At 36.0% G+C, this 23454-nt stretch overlaps 1 protein-coding gene across 3 annotated transcripts in view; it reads right to left on the reverse strand.

The window, feature by feature from the left end:
* Positions 1-23454, reverse strand: part of LOC128985917 (protein PALS1-like) — a 171350-nt gene that overhangs the window by 19416 nt on the left and 128480 nt on the right. For all 3 annotated transcript variants that reach the window (XM_054405902.1, XM_054405903.1, XM_054405904.1), the window contains 3 exons: positions 22966-23199; positions 9973-10189; positions 268-491 (listed from right to left, as the gene is read on the reverse strand). In XM_054405902.1, coding sequence (XP_054261877.1) covers positions 268-491; positions 9973-10189; positions 22966-23199 — 675 coding nt within the window. The remainder of the gene's footprint in view (positions 1-267; positions 492-9972; positions 10190-22965; positions 23200-23454) is intronic.

Here is a 23454-nt window from a genome sequence, read left to right on the forward strand (position 1 = left end):
CTCCCAGATAATAGTAAACGTTTAGGTACAGAATATTTTACTTTACACATTTTTATGTAAACTCCTTAGTCATATGCAAGAGTTATTGACTTTTATATTTTTGTGGTTTTTTTTATATAAATTGTGAATCAGCCCCATCCGATCATAGGGAAAAGGGTTGGGTCGGTGGGTGCGAGGCTGCAGCAAAGTGAAACTGAAAACAGGGCCCGTGTTGCACTAACTTATATGAAAAGTCAATAGGTAGTCATAGTAAAGTAAGTTACTCACATCTCTGACAAGCGTCTGGGAGTTGCTGGTGACAGGTCGATGGGTTCGATGCTGTGGCCAGGTCTGTTGCACTCGGTTGTGCACGGTGAGCGCTCGGCCGAACCCTGGACTTAGCAGCAGTGTTGCCACAGCGCCAGCTTGTGCCTCGAGCGCACAGTAGCTTGGCCCGGCCTTCTTCAGCTGCAACTGGAGTCTCTGCAAACTAGCCACCAGCTCGCCATAGCCTGTGGGAGATGGATGTTGTTACCCTCTGTACATAATATAGCTATCAGCTGAGTGATTAGTGCTGTCCTAGGAATCAGGTTGATCTTGAAAAGTCAGAATGGACAATGGAGACCAAGCGGTCCTGTACTTCGTAATAAAAATACATACCCTTTTTTAATTGTCGCCTCTACCTTCAAAGGAAGAAAAAATAACTTGAATGTTTTACTCAGGATGCCCATAAGTAAAGAGACAAACTCCAAGAATCTATGAACGAAAACAAATAGAAAATCATAAATAAAACTCATTTTGAAAACATTTTGTTCCATTTTTTATTTTAGGAGGAGAATGCAGGTCTAGTCCCCAAGGTCTTGGGTTCAAATCCCGTTAGTAATCAATAGATTTTTATTTTACTGCATCTACTTGATGATGCAGTGTCCCTCTGGCCTAGCATGAAGTAATGTCAAAAACAGTCCTGTGTACATAGCTATAATATTTAAATCAGTTAGGTAATAAAATAAGTTTCAAAAAATCAATCCAAACCAAAGCAAGATCTGTTGCTTAGTTTGCCTCCATAGTGTATAAATTTTATATGACTGAATTTTAATAGTACCAAATGATTTCCTTTGCTGAATATTTCCCTTTAAAAGTCTATCCTCACAAATTCAATTGCAATTCATTACTTACAATTACTAACTCACAAATTTTACATTTCAAGATAAGACATTTTCGTGAAAGCCCGAAAGAAGCTGTGAAGACTGTGTGATCAAAGCTGTCCCAGATTATATTTACTCAACATGTTTTTCTCGCATGATGCCGTATGAGAAGACAACAAGGTTCTGTTTGCTGCTTGGTTAGGCAACCCCCCGACCATGAAGAGGCAAATGAGCGCCAAGACAAAGGGCCAAACTAACCGGAAAATATCTGGTAAAAGTGCGGTTTTAATGTGAGGACGTCGATAGCACTAACTTACCCTGCGTTTGTGGAGCACAGGGAACCCGAACGTCAAAACATGATGTACGACCCCCATCTTGTGTGCAAAGCATATTGAATTGCAATTACAGTACTACTATAGGCGTGATAAGATTAAATAACATTTTCGACAAAGCCTAAGAAAAAGTCTTCATCGATTGTGCTTGGGTTGTATTTAAGTATCAAGAGCCATAAAAAATGTATTGCAGAAATCAAACTAATACACTAAAAAGTTGATTGTTATTTAATTGAAGGAGTGTTTTCAAACTATAACTTAATTCAATTTAATAAAGATACGTATACAGGGCGGCCCTAAAAAAAGTACTCATCATTTTACGGCAATTAATTATTATTTATTAGCTGTACAAACTTGCTCTACTCTACATGTTTTCCTCCATTGTTTATTACATAAAATTCGTCTTTGCATGTTTTCAACCATTCCTAAACATTGTTGTGGAGTAACGTCAAAAATATAATTGTAAGTAGAAGTTTAGATTTATTTTTATTTTCTGTTTTACTCATTTTTTGGCCACCCTGTACAATAATATTCGTAGTTCTATTTTCAAAAGCACCACTAATCTATACTTATTTAATACGCAAGCAGGATTTTTGTGACAATTACTCCTCCGAAACAACTCAACCGATTGACATGTTTTTGGTGTCATTGGAAAGAGCGTAACGTGAAGTTGTGCAGGAAACTTTCGTTTTAGATAAATAATTAAGAGAGTGAGGCCCTGGGGCCCTTTAAAGTTTCGTATTTCTCCTTAATATTAACATGGGAAACAAACATTGTTTTGAAACTCCAGCTGTTGTCAGAAATTAAACATTAATAATTGGTCTCCATGGAAGCATGAGAAAATTCACAATGTTTACAATTGCTTTGTCATTTAAATGTAAACAATCAGAACTGTCAAATGCCTATTTCACAATTTCAGACAGCTGATCCAAAAAATAAAACAACTATGTGGTAGGTTTATTTTAATCTTAAACTTTATGATAGACTAGCTGTAACCCGCGGGCTTTGCCCCGTTTAACTTCTTAATTTTCAAGATGATCTCGTTCGCATGGCTCAATCACGTCCTGGTTGAAGTTCGTTCGCTACGCTCACTCACCTTTAGGTTGGAGCTCGTTCGCTACGCTCACTCACCTTTAGGTTGGAGCTCGTTCGCTGCGCTCACTTGCCTTCAGGTTAGCTCGTTCGCTACGCTCACTCACCTTTTTGGTTGCAAATTAGCTGTTGTCATAAATGTAAAAGAAATAATAGTGCTGCACCCTGTTGGTAATCCTTGTAACTTTAATGCTATTGAACATCATAGAACAGAACCAACTTGTTTAATTGAAACAGCTGTTAAGATTCATTAATTCCATTTCTCATAAGGTTAACATGGGAAACTCCAGAGCCACTGGGGCGGAGCCTATTGGACGGATCACGAAATTGATGGTGTATAAACCTATTCCATGACATTCTACACGTATGTACCAAGTTTCGTGGCAATCGGTTCAGCGGTGTCCGAGTTTATCACCCCCAAACAAACAAACAAAACAAACAAATATATATACAAACATCCTCTTTTATATATATAGATTATATATATAGATTATTTATTACAATGATATAATAAATGATATAAGTTATTAATTAATGAATTTTTATTTTAATGATTTGGCATATAAGTATGCCTATGATAAATAACACCATTTCAGAGTTCTGCCAGTTTTTGCCTAACACTGTTCTGTAGAGTTTAAAGTAGCCTACACCTTATTGTCTACAAATTGGCTAAATAACTTAGGTATGGCAAATTATAAAAGCTGACAGATTTTTTACGTTGACTTAAATTGTAAGCTTACCTTTTCCCGTCCATTAGCAGTTTGTTAGTTAAAAATTTAAACTGGAATAGGACCGTTAAGTAAATTGTAAGTATTTCCATTAGTTAATAATCTTTTAGTTGACTCTTTTAAAATCATAGGAAATTATGACTGTTATCAGTTTTTAAACAAGTCATTTGTTTATATGTAACTCCTGTACTTCTTTGCAATTGCTCGATTTCGAGCAACATGTACACTAGTAAAATTGTTAAAATAGAATTTTTAAAGTTACTGTGACGTCAAAGTCGTCTAACGAAATTTCAACTAAGGAAAGTTGAAAGAATAAATTAATTGCGTCGTTTGGGTCTAATAGATTTCCCAACTAAGAAAAAATAGAAAAATATAAACGCAAGGAGTAATAAAATTATGTTGGGTCCATTAAATAAAAGGAAATTTTAAAATGGTTCTGTTATCTCACACGGGAATTGAACTAGAGTAAGGCACAGTCTAATTTAATTGTGTGAGATAAAAATGAACAGTGTTACCACAGTAAAAAGGTTTACTCGTTTCAGAGGCGTTAAGCCCTGTACACACCGGAGCGATACTTTATCGCTGGAGTGGCGCGATACTATTCCTAGAATTTTATTTGCGATACTTGTGCGATAATATCGCAGCGAAAAGCGGTGCTTCCACACCAGAGCGGGAAAGGGACGCGCGGGAAAGCCAGTACACCTCAGAGCGTAGGGTGCGGTGATTGTGAGACTCTCTAGTTGTTATAAAAGTGTTGTTTTATAGTTAGTGTTTGTATACTGTACTCTGTGTAGTGTGTAAACTTAAACCTATGACATCGTCTGACGAAGAAGATTTGCTGTTACTAGCCGTGCTAGAAGATGAAAGAGCAAGGAAAATGTGGGTACACGACATCAATAAAGAACGGTTGATCCAAGATGTGTGAATGCTTGGGAATTCTATTGTAAATTCTTCAGAAAAACTCAGCTTGATAACAAATAATAAAGACGAACCCTATTCTAAATTTCTAGTTGCTAAAACGTGATTTAATGAAAAGTTAACATGATTTGCTATAATACAGTTTGTTCTTTTCTGTAAATGTATATAGATACATTTTTGATCAAATCTCATACCTTTATAAATTCTATATAAAGTATCTTTAATTTTCATTTGATACATCATGTAGTTTTGTAATACTGTAGTTAGTTACTTTTTTGTTATTAATGTTACTTGACCTGAAGGAACCAGCGTCGTTGGTTTAACATCTTGTAAAATAAAATCATAAGTCAAGAAGCACATAAATAAAGTACTAAAGTAATAAAGGTAGTGTTTTCTTGAAAATTGCAGAGAACAGAAGAAACTGAGTAGTTCATAGTTTGGCCACATTGGTATCGCCGCGATACAGCGCTGCAAACAGTGCATGCAGCGTTACCGCGATACTATCGCTACGGTATCGCATTCGCCTCGGTATCGCGTATCGCGGTTCGCTCTGGTGTGTGCGGCTCCATAAGGCTCCATGGTATCGCACGGACCACTGGTATCGCAAGAGAATTTCCAAGAAAAAGTATCGCGCCCGCTCCAGTATCGCACGGAGTATCGCTCTGGTGTGTGCAGGGCTTTAAACAAGAATCGAAAACACCGAGTCGGTAAGGTACCTTTTCTGTGTTCAATAATTAAATAAGTATCAATAGGACATTTATGTAAACAGAAATTGAACATAGCCGAGACGGAAAACGTCATTTGAGTTCAACACGGAGAAAACAGGCATTTACATACCGAGAAATTGCTACATTGGTGTTAATTGTCCAATAAGCACATGATAAGAGCGACGGCAAAGCAGATTGCAGCGATAAATGTTTTGCAGTAGTTGCAATGTAAATAACACGTCTGGCTACGTCTTTTCATTGTGGTTGAAATAAATGTGTATATGAGTTTAGGCGTTGCATAGAAACTCCTAAATAAAAATGTATATATACATTGTGAACACTGTACAAATTTGTGAACTTACATTGTCACTAGATCATTCATGACATAGTTTTACCCCCTTGAACTCGTATTCCAATAAAATTACGAACAAAATAAACATCCAGATTTTCCAAAAACAAGTTACGCTAAAATTACACTAACAATTTTGAAACTCCGAAGAAAGACTACCGCACTAAACTATTATCACATGCCACAACCCCTTTCACTCACTGCTCACTTTGAGGCGAATTTACACTCAGAGGCTACACACACTGCACCGATCTCACCACAGACTGCTATAAAGAAAGCGTACGAAGGTAGAAGAGTGCCTACGAAACGTGAGCGCTGAACAAACTCACTGTCTCACTCACTCTATCTACAAGCATTGTTGTCGTCCCCCTCCCTTCGCCCCGCCTACGGTAAGGTGCCTTCCCGCTCACGGAATACGAAATGACTTCGCCTTCCCCTCAGAACTGAGCTATAAGTGCCGACAAAAACTCAGACAAAACACTCGCCTTCGCCTCCAGGGGATGTAGTAACACTTCGGCCCAGTAACATTTCGGCCAAACTCAAATTTCTTAGAAAAACAGTAACACTTCGTCCCACTCGCTTTTACAGATGATTAAATAAGCTAATGGAGTAACATTTCGGCCCGACGAAAAATTGACAAGGGTTAAGGAACGCAGTTTAGGTAGAGGTAGTAAGAGGCACATGACCTGTATACTTTGCAACCACCCTCTGATGGAATGTCGCCCAACCGTCACCCCTTGCATCCTCTGACCTCACATGACGGGGAATCGGTGGAATCTTACCTAACCTAACCTAACCTAACCTAACCTAACCTGTCAAATATTTTGTTGGGACGAAGTGTTACTAGTGGGCAGGTCGAGAGTTGGACCGTAGGCCACATCTGAGGGTTTCGGGCCGAAATGTTACTGGGCCGAAGTGTTACTTGGGCCGAAGTGTTACGACACGCTCCAGGGCAGGTGAAAAGGTTACAGGTAGAGGGTGTTAGTCAGGTGAAGAGGGGGAGTTTTTATCCTTGGAATGATAGTGGATGTTGTACAGGTAGAAATAGTCTGATATAGTTTCATTTGGCTTTGGAACAAGTGAAAAGGGAAGTGTTTCTTTAATTTAGAACTTTACAGGGTGGTGTTACTATTAAATTTCAGGTAGTTATGAAGACTTGTGGTCGGAAAATCACTATGCAATTATTATATTATTTGCCGATTTTACAGATGCCTTTTTTGGGTGGACATAAAACATGTTTCTTTACGCATTCAACACCCAAAACTAAGTGAACAACTACAAAACGTAGCCTCTAACCTGCTAGTTAGTATGGTACTCATTAAAACCAGTTTAAATGCATAATTTAATCACGATTTGGAACAATGTGTATATCAATATGGGCTTTAAGTGAACAACTACAAAACGTAGCCTCTAACCTGCTAGTTAGTATGGTACTCATTAAAACCAGTTTAAATGCATAATTTAATCACGATTTGGAACAATGTGTATATCAATATGGGCTTTGTTGAGCAATCTTTTGTAAGTCACGGCCCATTTAAGGCTATGGGCCACTGCAACAAAATTAACATATACCTACTTTAAATTGTGTTTTAGTTCAAATATTACTCTAAGTTATAGCCCGACTAAATGTTGTGATTGTGCGCACAAAACATAACTGACCTTAATAATTACGCAAATTATTGGTCTTTAAATAAAATATTGAAACAGCGTTAAAACTTAGGGGGTTGCCGTAGACCCCGGTTTTCCTTACAACCAAATAAAATGTAATAATCAGATAAAACATGATTGTAAATTTAATATTTAATAGTACTGCATAGGCCTAATACAATTATTTTTGGTTGTTTGATTTAGTTTTAAGTTCGATTGGAGAAGGTTTTGTTTACATACCTAAACATTGTTCAGTTTCCCTAACAAACATTGTTATACAATATTTTACTGGTTCTAACCTCACTATGTTTAAATATTTTTATTTTCAGCAGAAGATGGATAAAATAAGTTTCTGTGGACAGCCTGAAGATGGCTCCAAGACAGGACCGAAACTTGCAGGTGTATTACCATAAACCATTTTCAATTTTACATGTTTCGGAGATATAGCAATTTTCAAACAAAATGCGAAGATCTTCAAATACCCGAAAACCTACAACAGTTAAAAGTCTGAGGAACTTTGTATGGCGGAGGCCTTGACACCTACCTAACACCTCTTCGCCATATGGTCAGGCCTAAAATAAACATTTGCTGGGCGATATGTGGAAAATATGTCGACAGTAGGGTTCATAATGTGTTCAAAATGTGGCGGTTTAACACTTAGGGCGTTTACTGGACAAAATGTTTACGTTTGCAAATTAATAATAGTGCCGCTTGTTATTACATTGAGACGAGGACACAATTGTACTATTTTTAGCCCGAGGTGACGGATGAGTGCAAGAAGAAACCTTGTTCAGCTGTGTTGATGTGTTGCTTACTAAAATCAGCTGTTAATAGCCAGGACCATTTAAAAGCCAATCAAAGACAGCTGGGTCCAGTTTTGAAGTGTCATAAACCTTATTGACTTTTCTTAGGATCAAACTGGCGGCCTTCTCATGTTAGGAGAGCAATAATAGCACTATAATCATAATCAACAATTCAGCTATCAATTCTATGTAACAACGTATTGCTGAAATGAATGCTACGTGAGTTTGGTTTAGTCTAAGGTTAGATGATCTCTGCATTGTTTAGACCAGTTTAACAGATGGTTTTTGGACTTATGAAATCATTTAGTAAGGATCATCTAATAAAATCTCCAATGATAAAGGACACCTGAGCTCATTTTCGAACCGCCAAAAAGCTACTGCCTTCTCTCAGGATTGAACCGGTAACCTTATAACTTCTAAACAAGCACCTCAGCTTTGTACAGTTCGCCAGCCGTAGACGTTTAGTAGCAATATGCTAATGAAATCATTGTGTTTGTTGATGGGGTGGGAGTCTTGCATCATTCCCCCTTCCGGGATCACTACTGACCTAATTATGACGGGAAATCTACGCTACGTCTTTCGCGCCACGACACGCCATTGGTGAGAAACAACCACGTGACGTCAAATTATGACTCTAATCGCAAATAGGCTTAGATTATCGGGTTTAAATCCCAACAATCTCCAATAGTTTGATCTATTATGTAATAATGCCGTAACTCAGAGGTTCAGGGCTCACCAAGTTCCACCTATCACGAATTGAAAAGATCGGTCAATGTATCTTCTTAAAGGCCATACGATCATTCCACTTAAGTAACTTAATTAAATCGTTAACATATTAATGAATGAATAGTTTCTATGTCAAATAATAGAAAGAATATTTTCTTCGAGTGGTCGATTTATTATTTTTATTCTAGCTCATTAAATGTGCAATATTTTGCAAATGTATATACAAGGACAAAACCAAAATCTATTCAAGTAATGCTAGAAATACGGAAACAAAAAATGTTTAGTAGTTGGTGATAATTCTGCGTATACGGCAGCGATGCACTAAGCGAATATGCAACTGCGCCTGCAATGAATCAGTCTTCTAATTTAACATTACTGCGTACGGCGGGTAGCAGAGTAAAGAATTGCAGGCGCTTTACTTACCGCATTACCATAAAGCCATAAACTGTGCAGCCCAACCAGAGCGGGATTATCTAAACTATTTGCTTGGTTGCTTGTAAATTATATCAAAATTGTTGTATTGACGGCAGCTTTAGCAGTTATACAAATTTATTTTGAAGTGTACCCAAACAATAAAGGTATTGGTTTTACAGCGTGTCCTGGCATAAATAAATTCTTTGAAATTTGTCATATTCCACAAATAACTAGCCTATGTTACTATTTTTTGAGACTAGTGAAAATTGAAAAAAGGAAGAATTTCTTGTCTCTTAAAATTGACACAATTTTAAATGCCTGTAGATAAAAATGAGTAGGTTATGCTCAAATATATCTTCGTAAATTAGACGTCTAATTCTATTTATAGTCAGAGAGGAAATGTAGGGCAACTTCTGAATATCGACCCCCCTGTAAAGCAACAAATGGTAACCAAATCTATGTGTATGTATAGTCAAAGGTGTAGTGAAAAGTTAAATTATTTTGTACGTCACGAGTAAAAACCGTTCTTAATTTTCCCTTTTAAAACTAACCCACACCCTTATTTTACCAGCCCTTATCACCTACACATCCTAGGGTGGTCGGCTGTCCAGAACTGATATACATATCAATAGGCCTATAGAGTCGCGGCACCATAACACATAAGGTTTGGTGATTAACAGGATTAGAACCCGTTACCTCAGAGATAAAAATTATGGGCGAGCATTAATTGCGCCAACTGACCTGACGACAGAGTCAGGTAGTGGTAGTAGTATTCCTGAACTGCACCAACTAATCCAGGGAGCCACCCGATGCGTTAATAATCGGTTGGCGGCCGTCTTTGAGTGTATAATTGAGTAGGTTAGGATAGGTTAGGTTAGGTTACATTAGGTTAGAATAGGTTAGGTTAGGATATGATAGGTTAGGTTAGATTAGAATGACACACGTGACACGTAAACAAGGACATTCCTTCTGCCGGCAACTCACACCTACCTGGCTTGGGCTTGGCGCAATTAAGGCACATCTTTTGGCGACCTTGAGGGCTTGGCGCAATTCAGGAACTCTTTGGCGCAATTAATGCACGACAAAAATGATAGCCAACCCTATACTAATAGCTATAAATAACGTTACTCACTGATGACTTTATGCAGGGTGTCCTCGAACACGTCGTCCGTGTCAGAGACTCCTGCGTCGGCGACCTGGGTCTCGTCTTGAGAGAAGGCATCATTGTCCACCCCGGTGGTGCCGCTCTCCAGCGCCTGTAGCTTCTTGGAGCCCCTCAGGGAACGGTTCAAGAACTCGTTCTGGGCAGCGACTCGTTCTTTTTCAGCCCGTTCTCTCCTCTTCACCTCCTGTGGACAAGTTAAAAATTAAGTTGCACGAAAAGTATTCAAGTCCGCTCTTCCCACGATTACTAGAAAAATACTTCCGCTTTTGGGGAAAATCGTTCAGTTAGTAGCGTTGTAATGTAAATCGTTGTAAATTGTTCAAAAGTTCTGAAAAGTTTCTTTCCCCCACTATAAAATAATTCGGACAATGTTATGAATTTTCTAGTTTTATGACACCAAAGAATACTTAAACATATAATTTGCCATTCTTTTCATCACTATTACCTAATAATGCCGCTATTAGTAACGAAATGTATCCATCGAACGATAGCTCCAGTAATGAACGAAAATGAGAGGTAAATTTATTCATTGCTGTTTTACAATATTTAAAGCTCGTTTGAACGAATAAAGCTATGCAATAATAATCTGTTTCTCATGCTCTGATATTGTAACCAAAATAATGTACGCATAGTAACAATTCCGATCACATAAGATACACTTCACCTTTAATATCCTCTAGGTTTATCGGACATTAAACACCCGTCAAAACACATTCAGATTTTAAAATAAGAAGTCGTCTACTAGCAGTACCTACAGGCAAGGCTGTGAGAGAACATATACTGTATATCGAGCTGCTTGTATTCGGCGATCTTTGTGTTATATTGAAATAAGAAAATGTTACAGGTAAAATAAGAAAATTATAAAAATACCTTAAAATTAGACAGGCATTAAAATCGGATGAGTTTTCCACTTTATTTAGTAACAGACTTCCTCACATTTTGTATCGTTAGAATTGTAAGAAATGTTTCTAAATAAAATATTGCAATAGCAGTTTTGTTTACCGATGTAGTTTTTAGTTTATTTCAGCATAAGCTTTTAATCGCGGTAATTTTGAAACCAAACATGATAAAGGAACTTATGTACGATTGCAAGCATGGATTTAACAAATTCGATAAAATACGTAACAGACATTCGACAAGGAGGGCGGTCTAAGTAGGCCATAAATATCCTGCTTTATGTGGGAATTCTCGGGCATCCTATGAGATTTAAAGGTCCATTTATATTTTCGTGAAAAACTGCAGCATGATTTGCATAGTAACGTTTATTTTACCTGGAGAATACTGCATTTAAAGCATAACGTTTAACAAATTTCAAACTGTTATTGCATGATCATTTATTTCATAAGTTATTATCAATTCGACAATTTTACGACACATACAATAAAACTAATTGCAGAAATACATGGACGGAGTTCAAATTCTTTTTAAATTTCTTGACACTATTTATATCTTCGAAATATTGGAGAACACAACTTAGCCTACCGCTAAAATAAACGACAAATTACTTTCACAATCAGTTTTAGACTAAAATGCCTTAAACATTTTGTACATTGATAATTAAGCATGTGTTGGTATCATATGTGCAGTAGATAATGTTTCAAACGGTTGTTCAACCCGATTTAGTCTTTTTATGCAATTAGTAACTTACCGTAAGCAACGTTATTAATAGCATAATAAGTATTTTATAGGTGACACAAAAAATATAATTATATTTTACAAGAAAAGCATTCAAGTGTTAAATTAACTTGTGTCCCGAAAATTGTACCTAATTCACAAACGTAAACAGTAATATTTTACTTATATTAGTCAGAAAATACATTTAAAAAATTGAAGTAAAAATTTAAACTTTTAATACCTTCATTTTCAAAACGGAATGTCAAATTGCCTCCGTAAATAATAGACGCTGTCGAAAGTGACGCGGAATAAATCAAAATGGAGATTTCGAAAATTTAATCGCTGTCAGCGAGAATAAAGCGATGCGCCGATTGATAAATGGACGTTCAACATTCAACCTGTTGTTATATTACCTGGTTGCAGTTTTTGGCAATCCGCCTGTAGTAGGTAGGGGTGTCACTAACCATATCAGCTGACTGTTGAATCAGGTGTACCAATGGTACCAACACGCAACATATGGCCTACAGTGGTGCCAACGTGAAAAATATACCTGCGGTCGGTGGTACAATAGGAGAGAATGTTTACGTTTCGACCAATAAGGTGTCGGTATAATTATGGTACTGTTTATAGACATTTTGTTGGATGGAAGATTATTCTAAAGCAGCTCGGTGTGTTAAGAGCGGTGGTCATTGATTAATACATTTATAACAACCGCGTATTTTCCTATTTTATTATGTAGCCTAAAACCTTTCGGTTACGTTAAAAATATCAACGAATAATTAAGATCTTCCAATATTCAGTAAACAAGCATTAAATCTCTTTCTGGCCGTAGGAAGGAAGGAGTATTGCCCACTTTGTGTCTGGAAAAGGTACTGGCACTTATTTACTATAAGGAAAGGTTTGTTTAACACTATAAAAGCCGAAAAAAACAATTTATGTGGATGAAAAATGCGATACTTTCCAGCATAGATGCCATGTTGGACATCTATAGATTTTCACATTTCCATAAGAGTTTGAGTGTAAATGAAATTTTCTGTTTGCCAACAATATAATAACGAACATTTACCAACACTTTACTCGTGTTAGATTTAAATTTTCTGTTTTAATTCGACAGCTGCGTAATGCAAATTTGGCGTTGATAATTATTTTAGCAGGGGTTTATTGACTAAACAATAACAAAACCAAAATCGTTGACCATGCTAAGATTTGAAAATATGATGTTAACAGATGATTTCGTGCTAAACACACATTAAATTATTGTGAAAGAAGTTATAAAAATTCAATTTAAACAATTCGAAAATTATATGAAATACATTTTTAAGCAAACATTTCGTGACAATCCTCGTATTCAAATTGCAAATGAAAAGCCAATTGAGTGAACGGACGATTTGACACAGCATCCTGACCGATGCGTGGAACCATTGCCACACCTGATGCTACTTCCACTTCCGCTCATCTCAATCCGGAACTTCCGGCGCGAAGGACACATTGCTGCCAACATCGCCGCAACAAATTTACCCGCGGGGCCACAACTAATCAAGGGACGATTTTTAGTATCGTGTTCGTGTCGCACATTTCGGCACATGCTTGATTTTAGTTAATTTAATTACTAAATGTGGCCTATGTGGAATTTAAGTTTGTATTAAGTTAAAAAGTATACGATTTAAAATCAGAAACCGCTTAACTACCGTATACCTAAAAGTATAAATATTCTGAAAATATTTTTTTCTGGCGTATTTCGTGGAAAATGTATAATTTCCTTAATCACAACATACTTCATGTATATGAATACGAATTTTTCCACTAAGGAAAGAACACCCACATTCACAAGATAAACAGGTAATTTATGATAAGGGTTACGCAATGTGTGTGGCTTATTACTTTTACTACAAACTCAGTGACGTTATAGAGGCATTTCCACCGTGTTCTACTGCGTAATTAAGTTCACTTGGTGAGCACGTCAGTCACGATAGTTTTACAACCCCAAGACCTCAAGTAGTAAGACTTCCACTATAGCTAGGTCGGGCCGAGATGGACATTATCAGGGTTACTGCCGTGTTTATAGGCCACAAACATCATAGACTATATTGCCTCTCCAACATCAAATGACCATATGCAATTTTCTTCTTTTGATTTTAAAGTGACTGTATATTTCGTGGACTGTACCATTGACTAATGTATATATAGTCAATCACTGTACGTAAAAATATTGGACAAGGAAAATCCTAAAGCAGTTGCGTAGATGCACCATTATTACACAATATTCGTTATATTCGTATCTCAGAGTAAATCAATGTTAAGTCAGTTATTGAATGGAGTATTAGAATATAGCCTGGGCGGGCATTAATTGCGCCAACTGGCCTGAGTCAGGAAATAGGGTATTCCTGAATTGCGCCAACTACTCCAGGAAGCCACCCGATGCGTTCCTTAACTTCGCCAAAAGTGGCGGCCCTTTTTGAGGGTATAATTGAGTAGGTTAGGTTAGGTTGGATTAGGTTAGGTTATGTTAGGTTAGAATGACACGTAAGGACATTCCTTCTGCCGGCAACTCACCCCTACCTTTCTTTAATTTAGCGCAACTAAGGATAATGTTCGGGGACACTTTGAAGACTTGGCGCAATTAATGCACGACCTATAGTATATCCCGAGCGTAATCAAACCAACCTTGAACGTGAGCACTACATTCACTCGGGCACTCAGACAATTAATTTATCACAAAATGAACTACAAATATTGTGCAGTAGTAACCTCAATTTAAAAATTTCTTTTCTAAACAAACCAAAATACACGTTCTTGTTTAATTCATATTGCGTCCATGACTTAATTCAGTATAATTTTCAGCTCGAACCGAACAAAAAGTTGCAAACACGAAACATAAACGTCATTCAAATTGTGGAACAACAAATGCGATTCTATAATACGTGACACACTTGGCAGGGGCAGAACGCCATTCAATACATATGCAATTTGGCAAACCGCCCAGTAAAACACCATGTGTTCCACAAAGCCCATTCTCTGTTGTACTCCAAACGCTGCTCCAAACGTGTGTACACTACTAACTTTCACGTACCCGAATTACTAAAAATGAAATTAACTACGGAAAATCCAAAACCATTCACTTTGTTTCCCAACTTATCACCTTATCAATAGTGCGTTGATCACTAACCAGCAACACCAAAACTACTCACACTCCGACGCGTAAGCCAAGGGGGGCGTATCTGATATCTTATCTCGAGGAGTGAAAACTACAAACCCCATAAATAATTGTACATATTTACCGTGTAACGGTGTATGGGCTCAAGTAAGATGTCGACCATGGTACCCACTCACACACACTGAGTCAGGTAGATGATAACGGCTATCAACATTATCACTGGTTTATCACTGCGACAAGGCGTTACCGAGCTAACCGCAAATTAAACCAGGCGTTTGTAAAAACAATGGTGATATTGTTTCAGTATTTCATGCGGAACTTTCTGTTTTAGAAGGGTCTGATTTGTTTGAACGGATTAATAAAATAAATTGTTCTACCTAAGTTACATTCAATGAGTATCCTTATGCCGGTAAATGTAAAGGTTAGATTTTCGAATTTATAAGGGAAAAGTTAGGACACTTAAGTACCAGGACAGTTTATAGTATCTATCTAATCTTTATTCTATGGCATTGCTCAAGAACTGGCCTATAATATGAGAGTTTCAGAGAATCTACATCTCATCACGTACAGATGCGTTGTAAAAGATTATGATATTTTTAGTATCAGACACGTACTCACATACAGATAACTTCTCTCTTCGATATCGTGTTTGTCTCACTCCCGCACAGATAGCTCAAATCAGTTAGGCTATAGTATAAAATGTCTCTGCATGGTGACCTTCCTCTATAGTATCCACGTTTTCGGATAATTGTGTGTTCGGATAGTTCGCGTGGTGGTAGGTTAGTTCCGCAGATAATGACCCTAGGGCCATAAATGGGTAGGTTAGTTCCGCATTTGAATCTGGTGGGCCCCTTAAGTAGGTAGGTTAGATCCGCATTTATATTGACAAAGGTGGGTTACACTTCATTAGGCAAACGTAATTAGCCTCACTAAAAGCCGACGTAGAATGAATATTGAACATATTAAAGTTATATATCCAAAGATTGGATACGCTTGTATCCGATAAGTAATTCGGAATATTAATGATACAAACTCTACAAATTTTAGGTTTGGGATGTAAGGAAATTTACCTGTTTCATAAATGTTAACAAAAATTACCTTAGTTTACCATATCATTTTTCATAATCCTAAAAAATTACTGATTTGACTTTTTAGTAATAACGAGTTGTTGGCCCGTCCTACGTACGGGAATCGAGCAGTCCATTAAAACTGTATATAGTGTATCCATTACTAATTCAGGCATAGTTTAAGCAGTTCAAAATTGATAAAGAAAAAGCTTCCAAGATGAGTTAAAACATGTGATCATTGTTATTTCCCCAACCTTTCCTCAAAAAGTCGAATAGTAAAATAATTCTCAAAAGTTTTTTTTTTAAGATTCGTGAGCTTCGATTTGTATACAGCAATGGTTATAGAATCTTACTGATTTCCTATAATCAATGACAAAATCTCAGAGTAAATAAACTAACCTCATAAATCTATAGAATATTTTTTATTCAACCAGCTGTTAGTTATAACTAATTATATTTCACTAAAACAAACTAAATATTTTAAAGACTGCTCAAAAAAATAAATTAAAACATCTATTATTTTACTATGTATATTTAAATAAACTTTCATTCTCTTACCGATTACATAAACCTATCAATGGTTATATCATTACACACAGTTAAATAAGTCAATTCTACGTATGTCATTTCATTTTCATCCAAAGGCTGAATTTGTGTCGAAAAACGCGGAATGTTTACAGTGTTGTTATTATACCAAAAGCTAGAGTATAATGTTAGCGTCGGCTGCTAGAATTTTTAAAATTTAAAACTTAATTTCCAAAAAACTGAAACCCTAAACTAAAATATGGCTTCGAATTCCCTAGTTCTCAAAATTATCTTTCTTTTAACACAAAAATCATGAAAATCCGTCAAGTGATTGATTCAGAATCGTGAAATAAAAAAAACCCTATCACGTTTTAATATTATAGATAGAAGATACTGCACAGATACCGTACACACTAGGAATAGTTGTGATTTTTAATAGCTATATAGAAAATCTATGAACATATATTTTATGTCGTTTCAAAAATTAATGTTATTGTAGCAACCAATCGAAGAAATTAAACTGTGACAGACTGTTAGTGCAGGATATCAGTAATACTTGATGAACAATTATATCTCTTTAAGAAAAATGACTGCAATTTGTAATCAGTATAGGTTTAGGCTATGGGTAAGACGGGAATAATTTTCGAAAACAGTAAAAACAAGGTCAGCTTCTGAAATATGATACAATATTTACAAGACGTGTTTATTATAACTGTTATTATTAGCGTAGGTCTTTCCATGAGTTGCATACGCTTTTAGTAGGGTCTTTTAAACTCATAGAAAATTAAGACTACTAGTTTTAATATAGCTTCTGTAGTACCGGTACTAGAAAACTGCTCGATTTCGAGCAACAGGTGCACTAGTTTTGTTTTATATTTTTAATTTGTTATAAGATGCTTAAAAAGTTTAAATTTTTTTCCCTATGACAGGTTTAGTTTACCATCGGGGCCTGTTTCATAAAAGTACTAATACTGTATTATAAGCTAGTAATATAAGCTAATACATTTTTATTTTATAAGTTGGTAATTTTCTGTTTCATAAAAAAATCTACAAACTAATAAATTATGACACTGATACTAATATAAGTTATAAGACAGCTGTTGCATTATTTTACTTGTTTATTTTATAAATTGTTTGATTTTTAAGGTTAATTTTAACTACAATATTTTAACTTTAACTTGATCAAAATATCAAGCAAACCTGAAATGAAGAATTTAATAAACGTAAACTTTTTGAACATGTAAGAGGCATGCCAGCGATATTACTGACTAAATGCATTGATTGTTTCTCCTACATCTTCTGGCTAGCAAACAGTGTCATTCAAAAAGTTTTCATTAATAATTGCATTTATTTTAGTTTTATTTTATTTTTTATGACGCGGTAAACTGTCCCTTTTGACACGGCGTGCCTATCTGCTATGTAATGGTATTGTACACCACTACCAAACCAATGAGTGCAATTTGTTTTTGTTCTTTGGGTGTTAATGAATGGTTCCTATTTGTTGGGTGCTGTAACGCAGGCTTGATTGTATTTAAATAATTTTGAAATTTTCATAACTTTAATGAATATCAAATAAATAGTAAAGTCTTACCTTAACAATCCTTATTATTGTGGTCCGATATTAATTTCAAACCCGTAGGTTCATCATCAGTCGGAAGATTTAGGTAGACCAAATTTTGTTATAAAATCCACCCGATGGGTTTCGTAGAAAAGTTGACATTTAACACGAAGACACACATTACAGTTGACATAAATAATACTCGTAGTTTAGGGATAAAAACCATGGTTTTATAAAACAGTGGGATAACCTCACTTCAGTCAGGGAACAGAACTGTTTGACAGTTCTGCCGGCAGCGTGTTCCCTGACTGAAGTGAGGTTATCCCACTGTTTTATAAAACCATGGTTTTTATCCCTAAACTACGAGTATTATTTATGTCAACTGTAATGTGTGTCTTCGTGTTAAATGTCAACTTTTCTACGAAACCCATCGGGTGGATTTTATAACAAAATTTGGTCTACCTAAATCTTCCGACTGATGATGAACCTACGGGTTTGAAATTAATATCGGACCACAATAATAAGGATTGTTAAGGTAAGACTTTACTATTTATTTGATTATATAAGCAATCCAGAGGCTGAAATGATAGATTAATGAATATAATTCAAAACTTATCCTATACCTTTCATGAAACTCGTAAGTTTATTGAATTTGAAAGTAAGAAATCCTTTGTATAAATGTTCTTGGTCTTCTAACCATCACTATGTCTATTTCATCACTTGATACGCTTGATTGCATCTCTATTTTGATAAAATTATTAATATATTTTTCTTTACTACATCTTACTAGAAGATACACGTCACAAGTAAAAATTCTATGGATCAAAAAAGGCTTATAATACAGTATATTACTCAAAACTTTTGGGTTATAATATAAGTTTTTATTGTTTTTGAAACAAGATTTGTGTAAACACTATTATAACTGGTATTTTGATGTGGTAAACTTATAACTTGTTTTACAAGCTTATATTTATATGAAACACAATACCAGTATTATAATTTAATATTATCAGGTAAATACTTATATTACAAGCTTACGGTATATCATTTTATGAAACAGGCCCCTGAGTTATTAGCATTTTGTAACATATACGTATTTAAGCAACAGCTGGTGTAGTGTGATTTTTAGTTTTAAGATTGCGGCTTCACAGGACAGGTTGCTGGCAATACACAGTTTAATGGTACATACCGAGTTGATAATGATTTGAATGGCTGGGATCGGTGAAATAATCATCTGCATCAGCTTTGGTACAAAACTAGAGACATCGCTACAACTGAAACATCCTACTTTAACTTTAACTCATTCAGAACTTGCTTATTTTTATGGATTATTTCGGTTGACTGGCTTCACTGTTCTTTAGAATTTCAAGATATCTATTGTTTAAGCCGTCAAATGCGGAACTAACCTACCGGACTATAACCCACCCTACGGGACCCGGATTAGTGTAGGTAGCAAAGCGGAACTAACCTACCCCCGTTCGCGTCCTAGCCACTCTCGGATATTGTGTGTTCGGATAGTTGACGTCCTAGCCACTCTCGGATATTGTTTGTTCGGATAGTTGACTTCCTAGCCACTCTCGGATATTGTGTGTTCGGATAGTTGACTTCCTAGCCACTCTCGGATATTGTGTGTTCGGATAGTTGACGTCGGATATTGTGTGTTCGGATAGTTGACGTCAGATATTGTGTGTTCGGATAGTTGACGTCAGATATTGTGTGTTCGGATAGTTGACGTTTCAACCACGTATGTGTGGGTCGTCTAATTGCCCTCGTTTAAACTGAAGCCCTCCTCCTAACTGTTCTCTTTGCAACTAATGAAGCATTCATTAGCCTTATTTTGAAGTTTATTCTCTACCTTAATGATTATTACGTCACCGCTTCTCAACGTGTACACGGCAAAAATTTTAATATGAAAATTACTATAAATTACACAAATATTTACAAAAGTTAATTAAGGCTCATTTATTGATGTTTGTTTACTTTCAGAAGGAAATTATTTTAGATTCAAATACTAATTTGTTAGGTTTATACTATAACAACTAATGGTTTAACAGTTGTATACTCAGATGTAATATTGGATAGAATAAATGATTTCATTCGAGTAAATTAGGTTTAAATTACTGAATGATGATAATGTGTTAGAAAAAGTCACTTTAAAAAATTAATATGTGTATCTTTTAAAATAAAAAAGTATTGGCGAAAGTATTGTTCAAACGTGGTTCAAAGAAATTTTTAAAATTAAAATTTGATAAATTTGCAGTATTGGCCATGACATCAAGTACAGTATTACAGCAATCTCCAGTTACAGTAATGCTGTATTTGCGTAAGTAGTGTTGCGTTCACAGTTCCGCCGATCCTAGTCCACCATGATGGACGTAAGATTTCATTTCCTGTGTTCCCAGCAGATGTCATTTACAGTTCCGAATACCAAATATTCCTGCGCTCGCCTCATCAAGCCAGCTGCTATTACCATTGACTATATATAGTCAACACTATTACACAATCTTGTTTGTCTTAAACGCCTTTTCATGGCAAACATTTCAAAATTATGATAGTTAAATTTAGGAAAAATATATTGAAACCAATGTTAATAATAATCAGAAACGGTTAAGTTAAAATAAGTATTCTAATTTCATAAGAGTTCAATTTATTAAAACTGTATATTAATTATTAATAGCTTCAAATCAAGTTGGATTAAATATAACTCCAGAAATTTTAACACAAAAAAAAAATAGTTAACTGTAAAGTTCCGTAAATTATATACAATCGGCATGAAACAATTCAATGACGAATTCATAATGAAGTTTATGACTCTACATTACTGAAATATAAGAATTTGGTTAAAAAATAAAAAAGCTAATGAGAAAGAATCTATTTAAGACCATATACTGTACAGTATTTAAATTGTATAATTTGTTTATGTTATTAAGGCACAACCCAAACGTACATCACAGTAAAATGAACATTATCTGATCCGTGTGCTGCAGTGAAGACACAACAACGCACGCTAGCCTCTATATTGCGTTACACTGTTTGAAGGCGCCTCGCCACCAACACTTTGTCTGCGTGTATATTTTTCGACATAGATGGATTATTTTGTCGTTTTATCCCTTATCAATTACTATTGTAGTATAGTGTGGCGGGGTATCTAAGGCGTATTTTAACCGAAGTGAACGAAAGAGTGCAGAATGTAACGAAAAAACTTGTGTAGCATTTTTTACTGACTAAGATTAACTTAGCATTTTCTTTGGTTAAGACAATTTAATGAAAACATTTTTGAAGACAGATTGGTCCACTTTTAAATGAAAAGTTTATGAGTTTTTATCAATATTGAACCGGGAATCGATTTTTAGGCGGGTATTATACAGGGTGTTGAAAATGTCTGGAACCAACATTATATCTCGTGAGTGGTTAAAGAAAAACAACTGATATTTTGTGTACGGATATATTATGGTTTTACCTATCTTTTGGTGCCTTATGACAATTTTTACCACTTATAGGGAACGTCCTGTGGAGGATGCAGTAAAAAGTTTTAATGGAAGCCTATGGTAAATGATACATCATTTTAAAGGCAATTTTTTTCTGAGTAAGGAGCCACAAGTTTCATCTCAAAAGGACCACCCTAGCAAAAATGGCGACTGTTTGAAATTTAAAAAACCACTTATAGGGAACGTCCTGTGGAGGATGCAGTAAAAAGTTTTAATGGAAGCTTATGGTAAATGATACATCGTTTTAAAGGCCATTTTTTTCTGAGTAAGGAGCCACAAGTTTCATCTCAAAAGGACCACCCTAACAAAAATGGCGACTGTTTGAAATTTAAAAAACCACTTATAGGTACCAGAATTTTTAAATTTCAAACAGTCGCCATTTTCGCTAGGGTGGTCCTTTTGAGATGAAACTTGTGGCTCCTTACTCAGAAAAAAATGGCCTTTAAAATGATGTATCATTTACCATAGGCTTCCATTAAAACTTTTTACCGCATCCTCCACAGGACGTTCCCTATAAGTGGTAAAAATTGTCATAAGGCACCAAAAGATAGGTAAAACCATAGTATATCCGTACACAAAATATCAATTGTTTTTCTTTAACCACTCACGAGATATAATGTTGGTTCCAGACATTTTCAACACCCTGTATATTTATCATCTGTCCAGCAATACAATGCTTTGTAATGTTGTTAGCCAAAACAGATTATTTATGTCTTAATTAATTTTTTTTGAAAACTTGGTAATATTAGGTTTTACCAGAAAGTTGGTTTTAAACAAAACAAGTTTTAGTTTTGAAAAAGCAAAAATCTTAGGAACAGATAACAAAGAACCTTAAATTGTTTCGTCTTCCCACAATATCTAACTACACTAAGAACCTGTTCAAATTCTGTCACGAAATGCTACCCTGACCAACCTGTATAAGTGTATATAACCCAAAGTAACAACAATCCCAGTGTAGAAGAGCTGTGTTTTTACCCAAGTTGCAATAGTGAGTGACCTTGCTGTGTCCGGTGTACACCCATCTCCTCATTGACCAAACATGTCCATTCATGTAACACGTCACTGTCCAACCATCACACACCACGTACCAGAATAGTTTGTCCGTTGTAAATAGTTAAGGAGTGACTTTGTTGTAGTCAATGTTTATCATAAGATGTATGTATAAAGTGCATTGTTCACGTAGAGCGATTTTGAATTTGTTTACATACTAAACCTATTAAGTTTTATTTTAAGATGTTTTGACGATTTTTGCAGTGGATATTTAGTTTTGGACAAAAAAAAACTGGAAGCTTATCAGAATTGTTACCTATGAACTATTATCGAACGTTTATAAAAAAACAAATGAGGCATCCTCAGTGACAAGGCTGAGACTAATTATGATGTCTAACTATGAAGATGTAAGTCTCAGACTAACTACTGACTACACCTCTTGATAACGATGTATAAACGTTTGGCAGCAATCTTAAACTGACGGACTCAGTTGATACCGAAAACCACTATGGATTCGGCCTTATCATACCATGCAAGATGGGCATCAATAAGTGTGTGGCCTACCTGGAACTTCCTGATGCTGTTCAGTTCAGCTGAGGTAGGCGCAGGTGCCGGCGTTGGCGGCGTCGTTGGTGTATTGTTGTTGATATTGTCAGTCAGACGGGCGGGTAGTTGAGGTGGCGGCGCTCTGGACACTAGCCGCCCATCCTTCTCTATCCTGAGGTGGTCTCTGGGAGGCGGCACAGGCTTGCCACCCCCGACGTCCGGGTCCGTGCGAGCCGTCCCGTTCACGGCCGGCTGCAAGAGGAAATACATTTGGTAAACTCGCCTTTAGAGAAAAGAAAAGAAATTATACTGATAAAATTGAAGACTAGCATGAAGGTCAGCAGCTATGGCGAAGTCAGTTCACAGGAAACCTGAGAGGGGTGGAAAGAAGGGAAGAGGAGACAGTGTGGTTGGTGGTGAGGAAAAGTACCACTTTGGGTACTAGCACGCATCAAGAGCCACAGCAGTAACTAGTAAACATAACCCTTCTCAGTTTGTATTGACATG

This window comes from Macrosteles quadrilineatus, unplaced genomic scaffold (assembly GCF_028750875.1).
Source record: "Macrosteles quadrilineatus isolate MER2022 unplaced genomic scaffold, UCM_ALF_1.0 Scaffold_2__2_contigs__length_208266976, whole genome shotgun sequence".
Taxonomy (NCBI): domain Eukaryota; kingdom Metazoa; phylum Arthropoda; class Insecta; order Hemiptera; family Cicadellidae; genus Macrosteles; species Macrosteles quadrilineatus.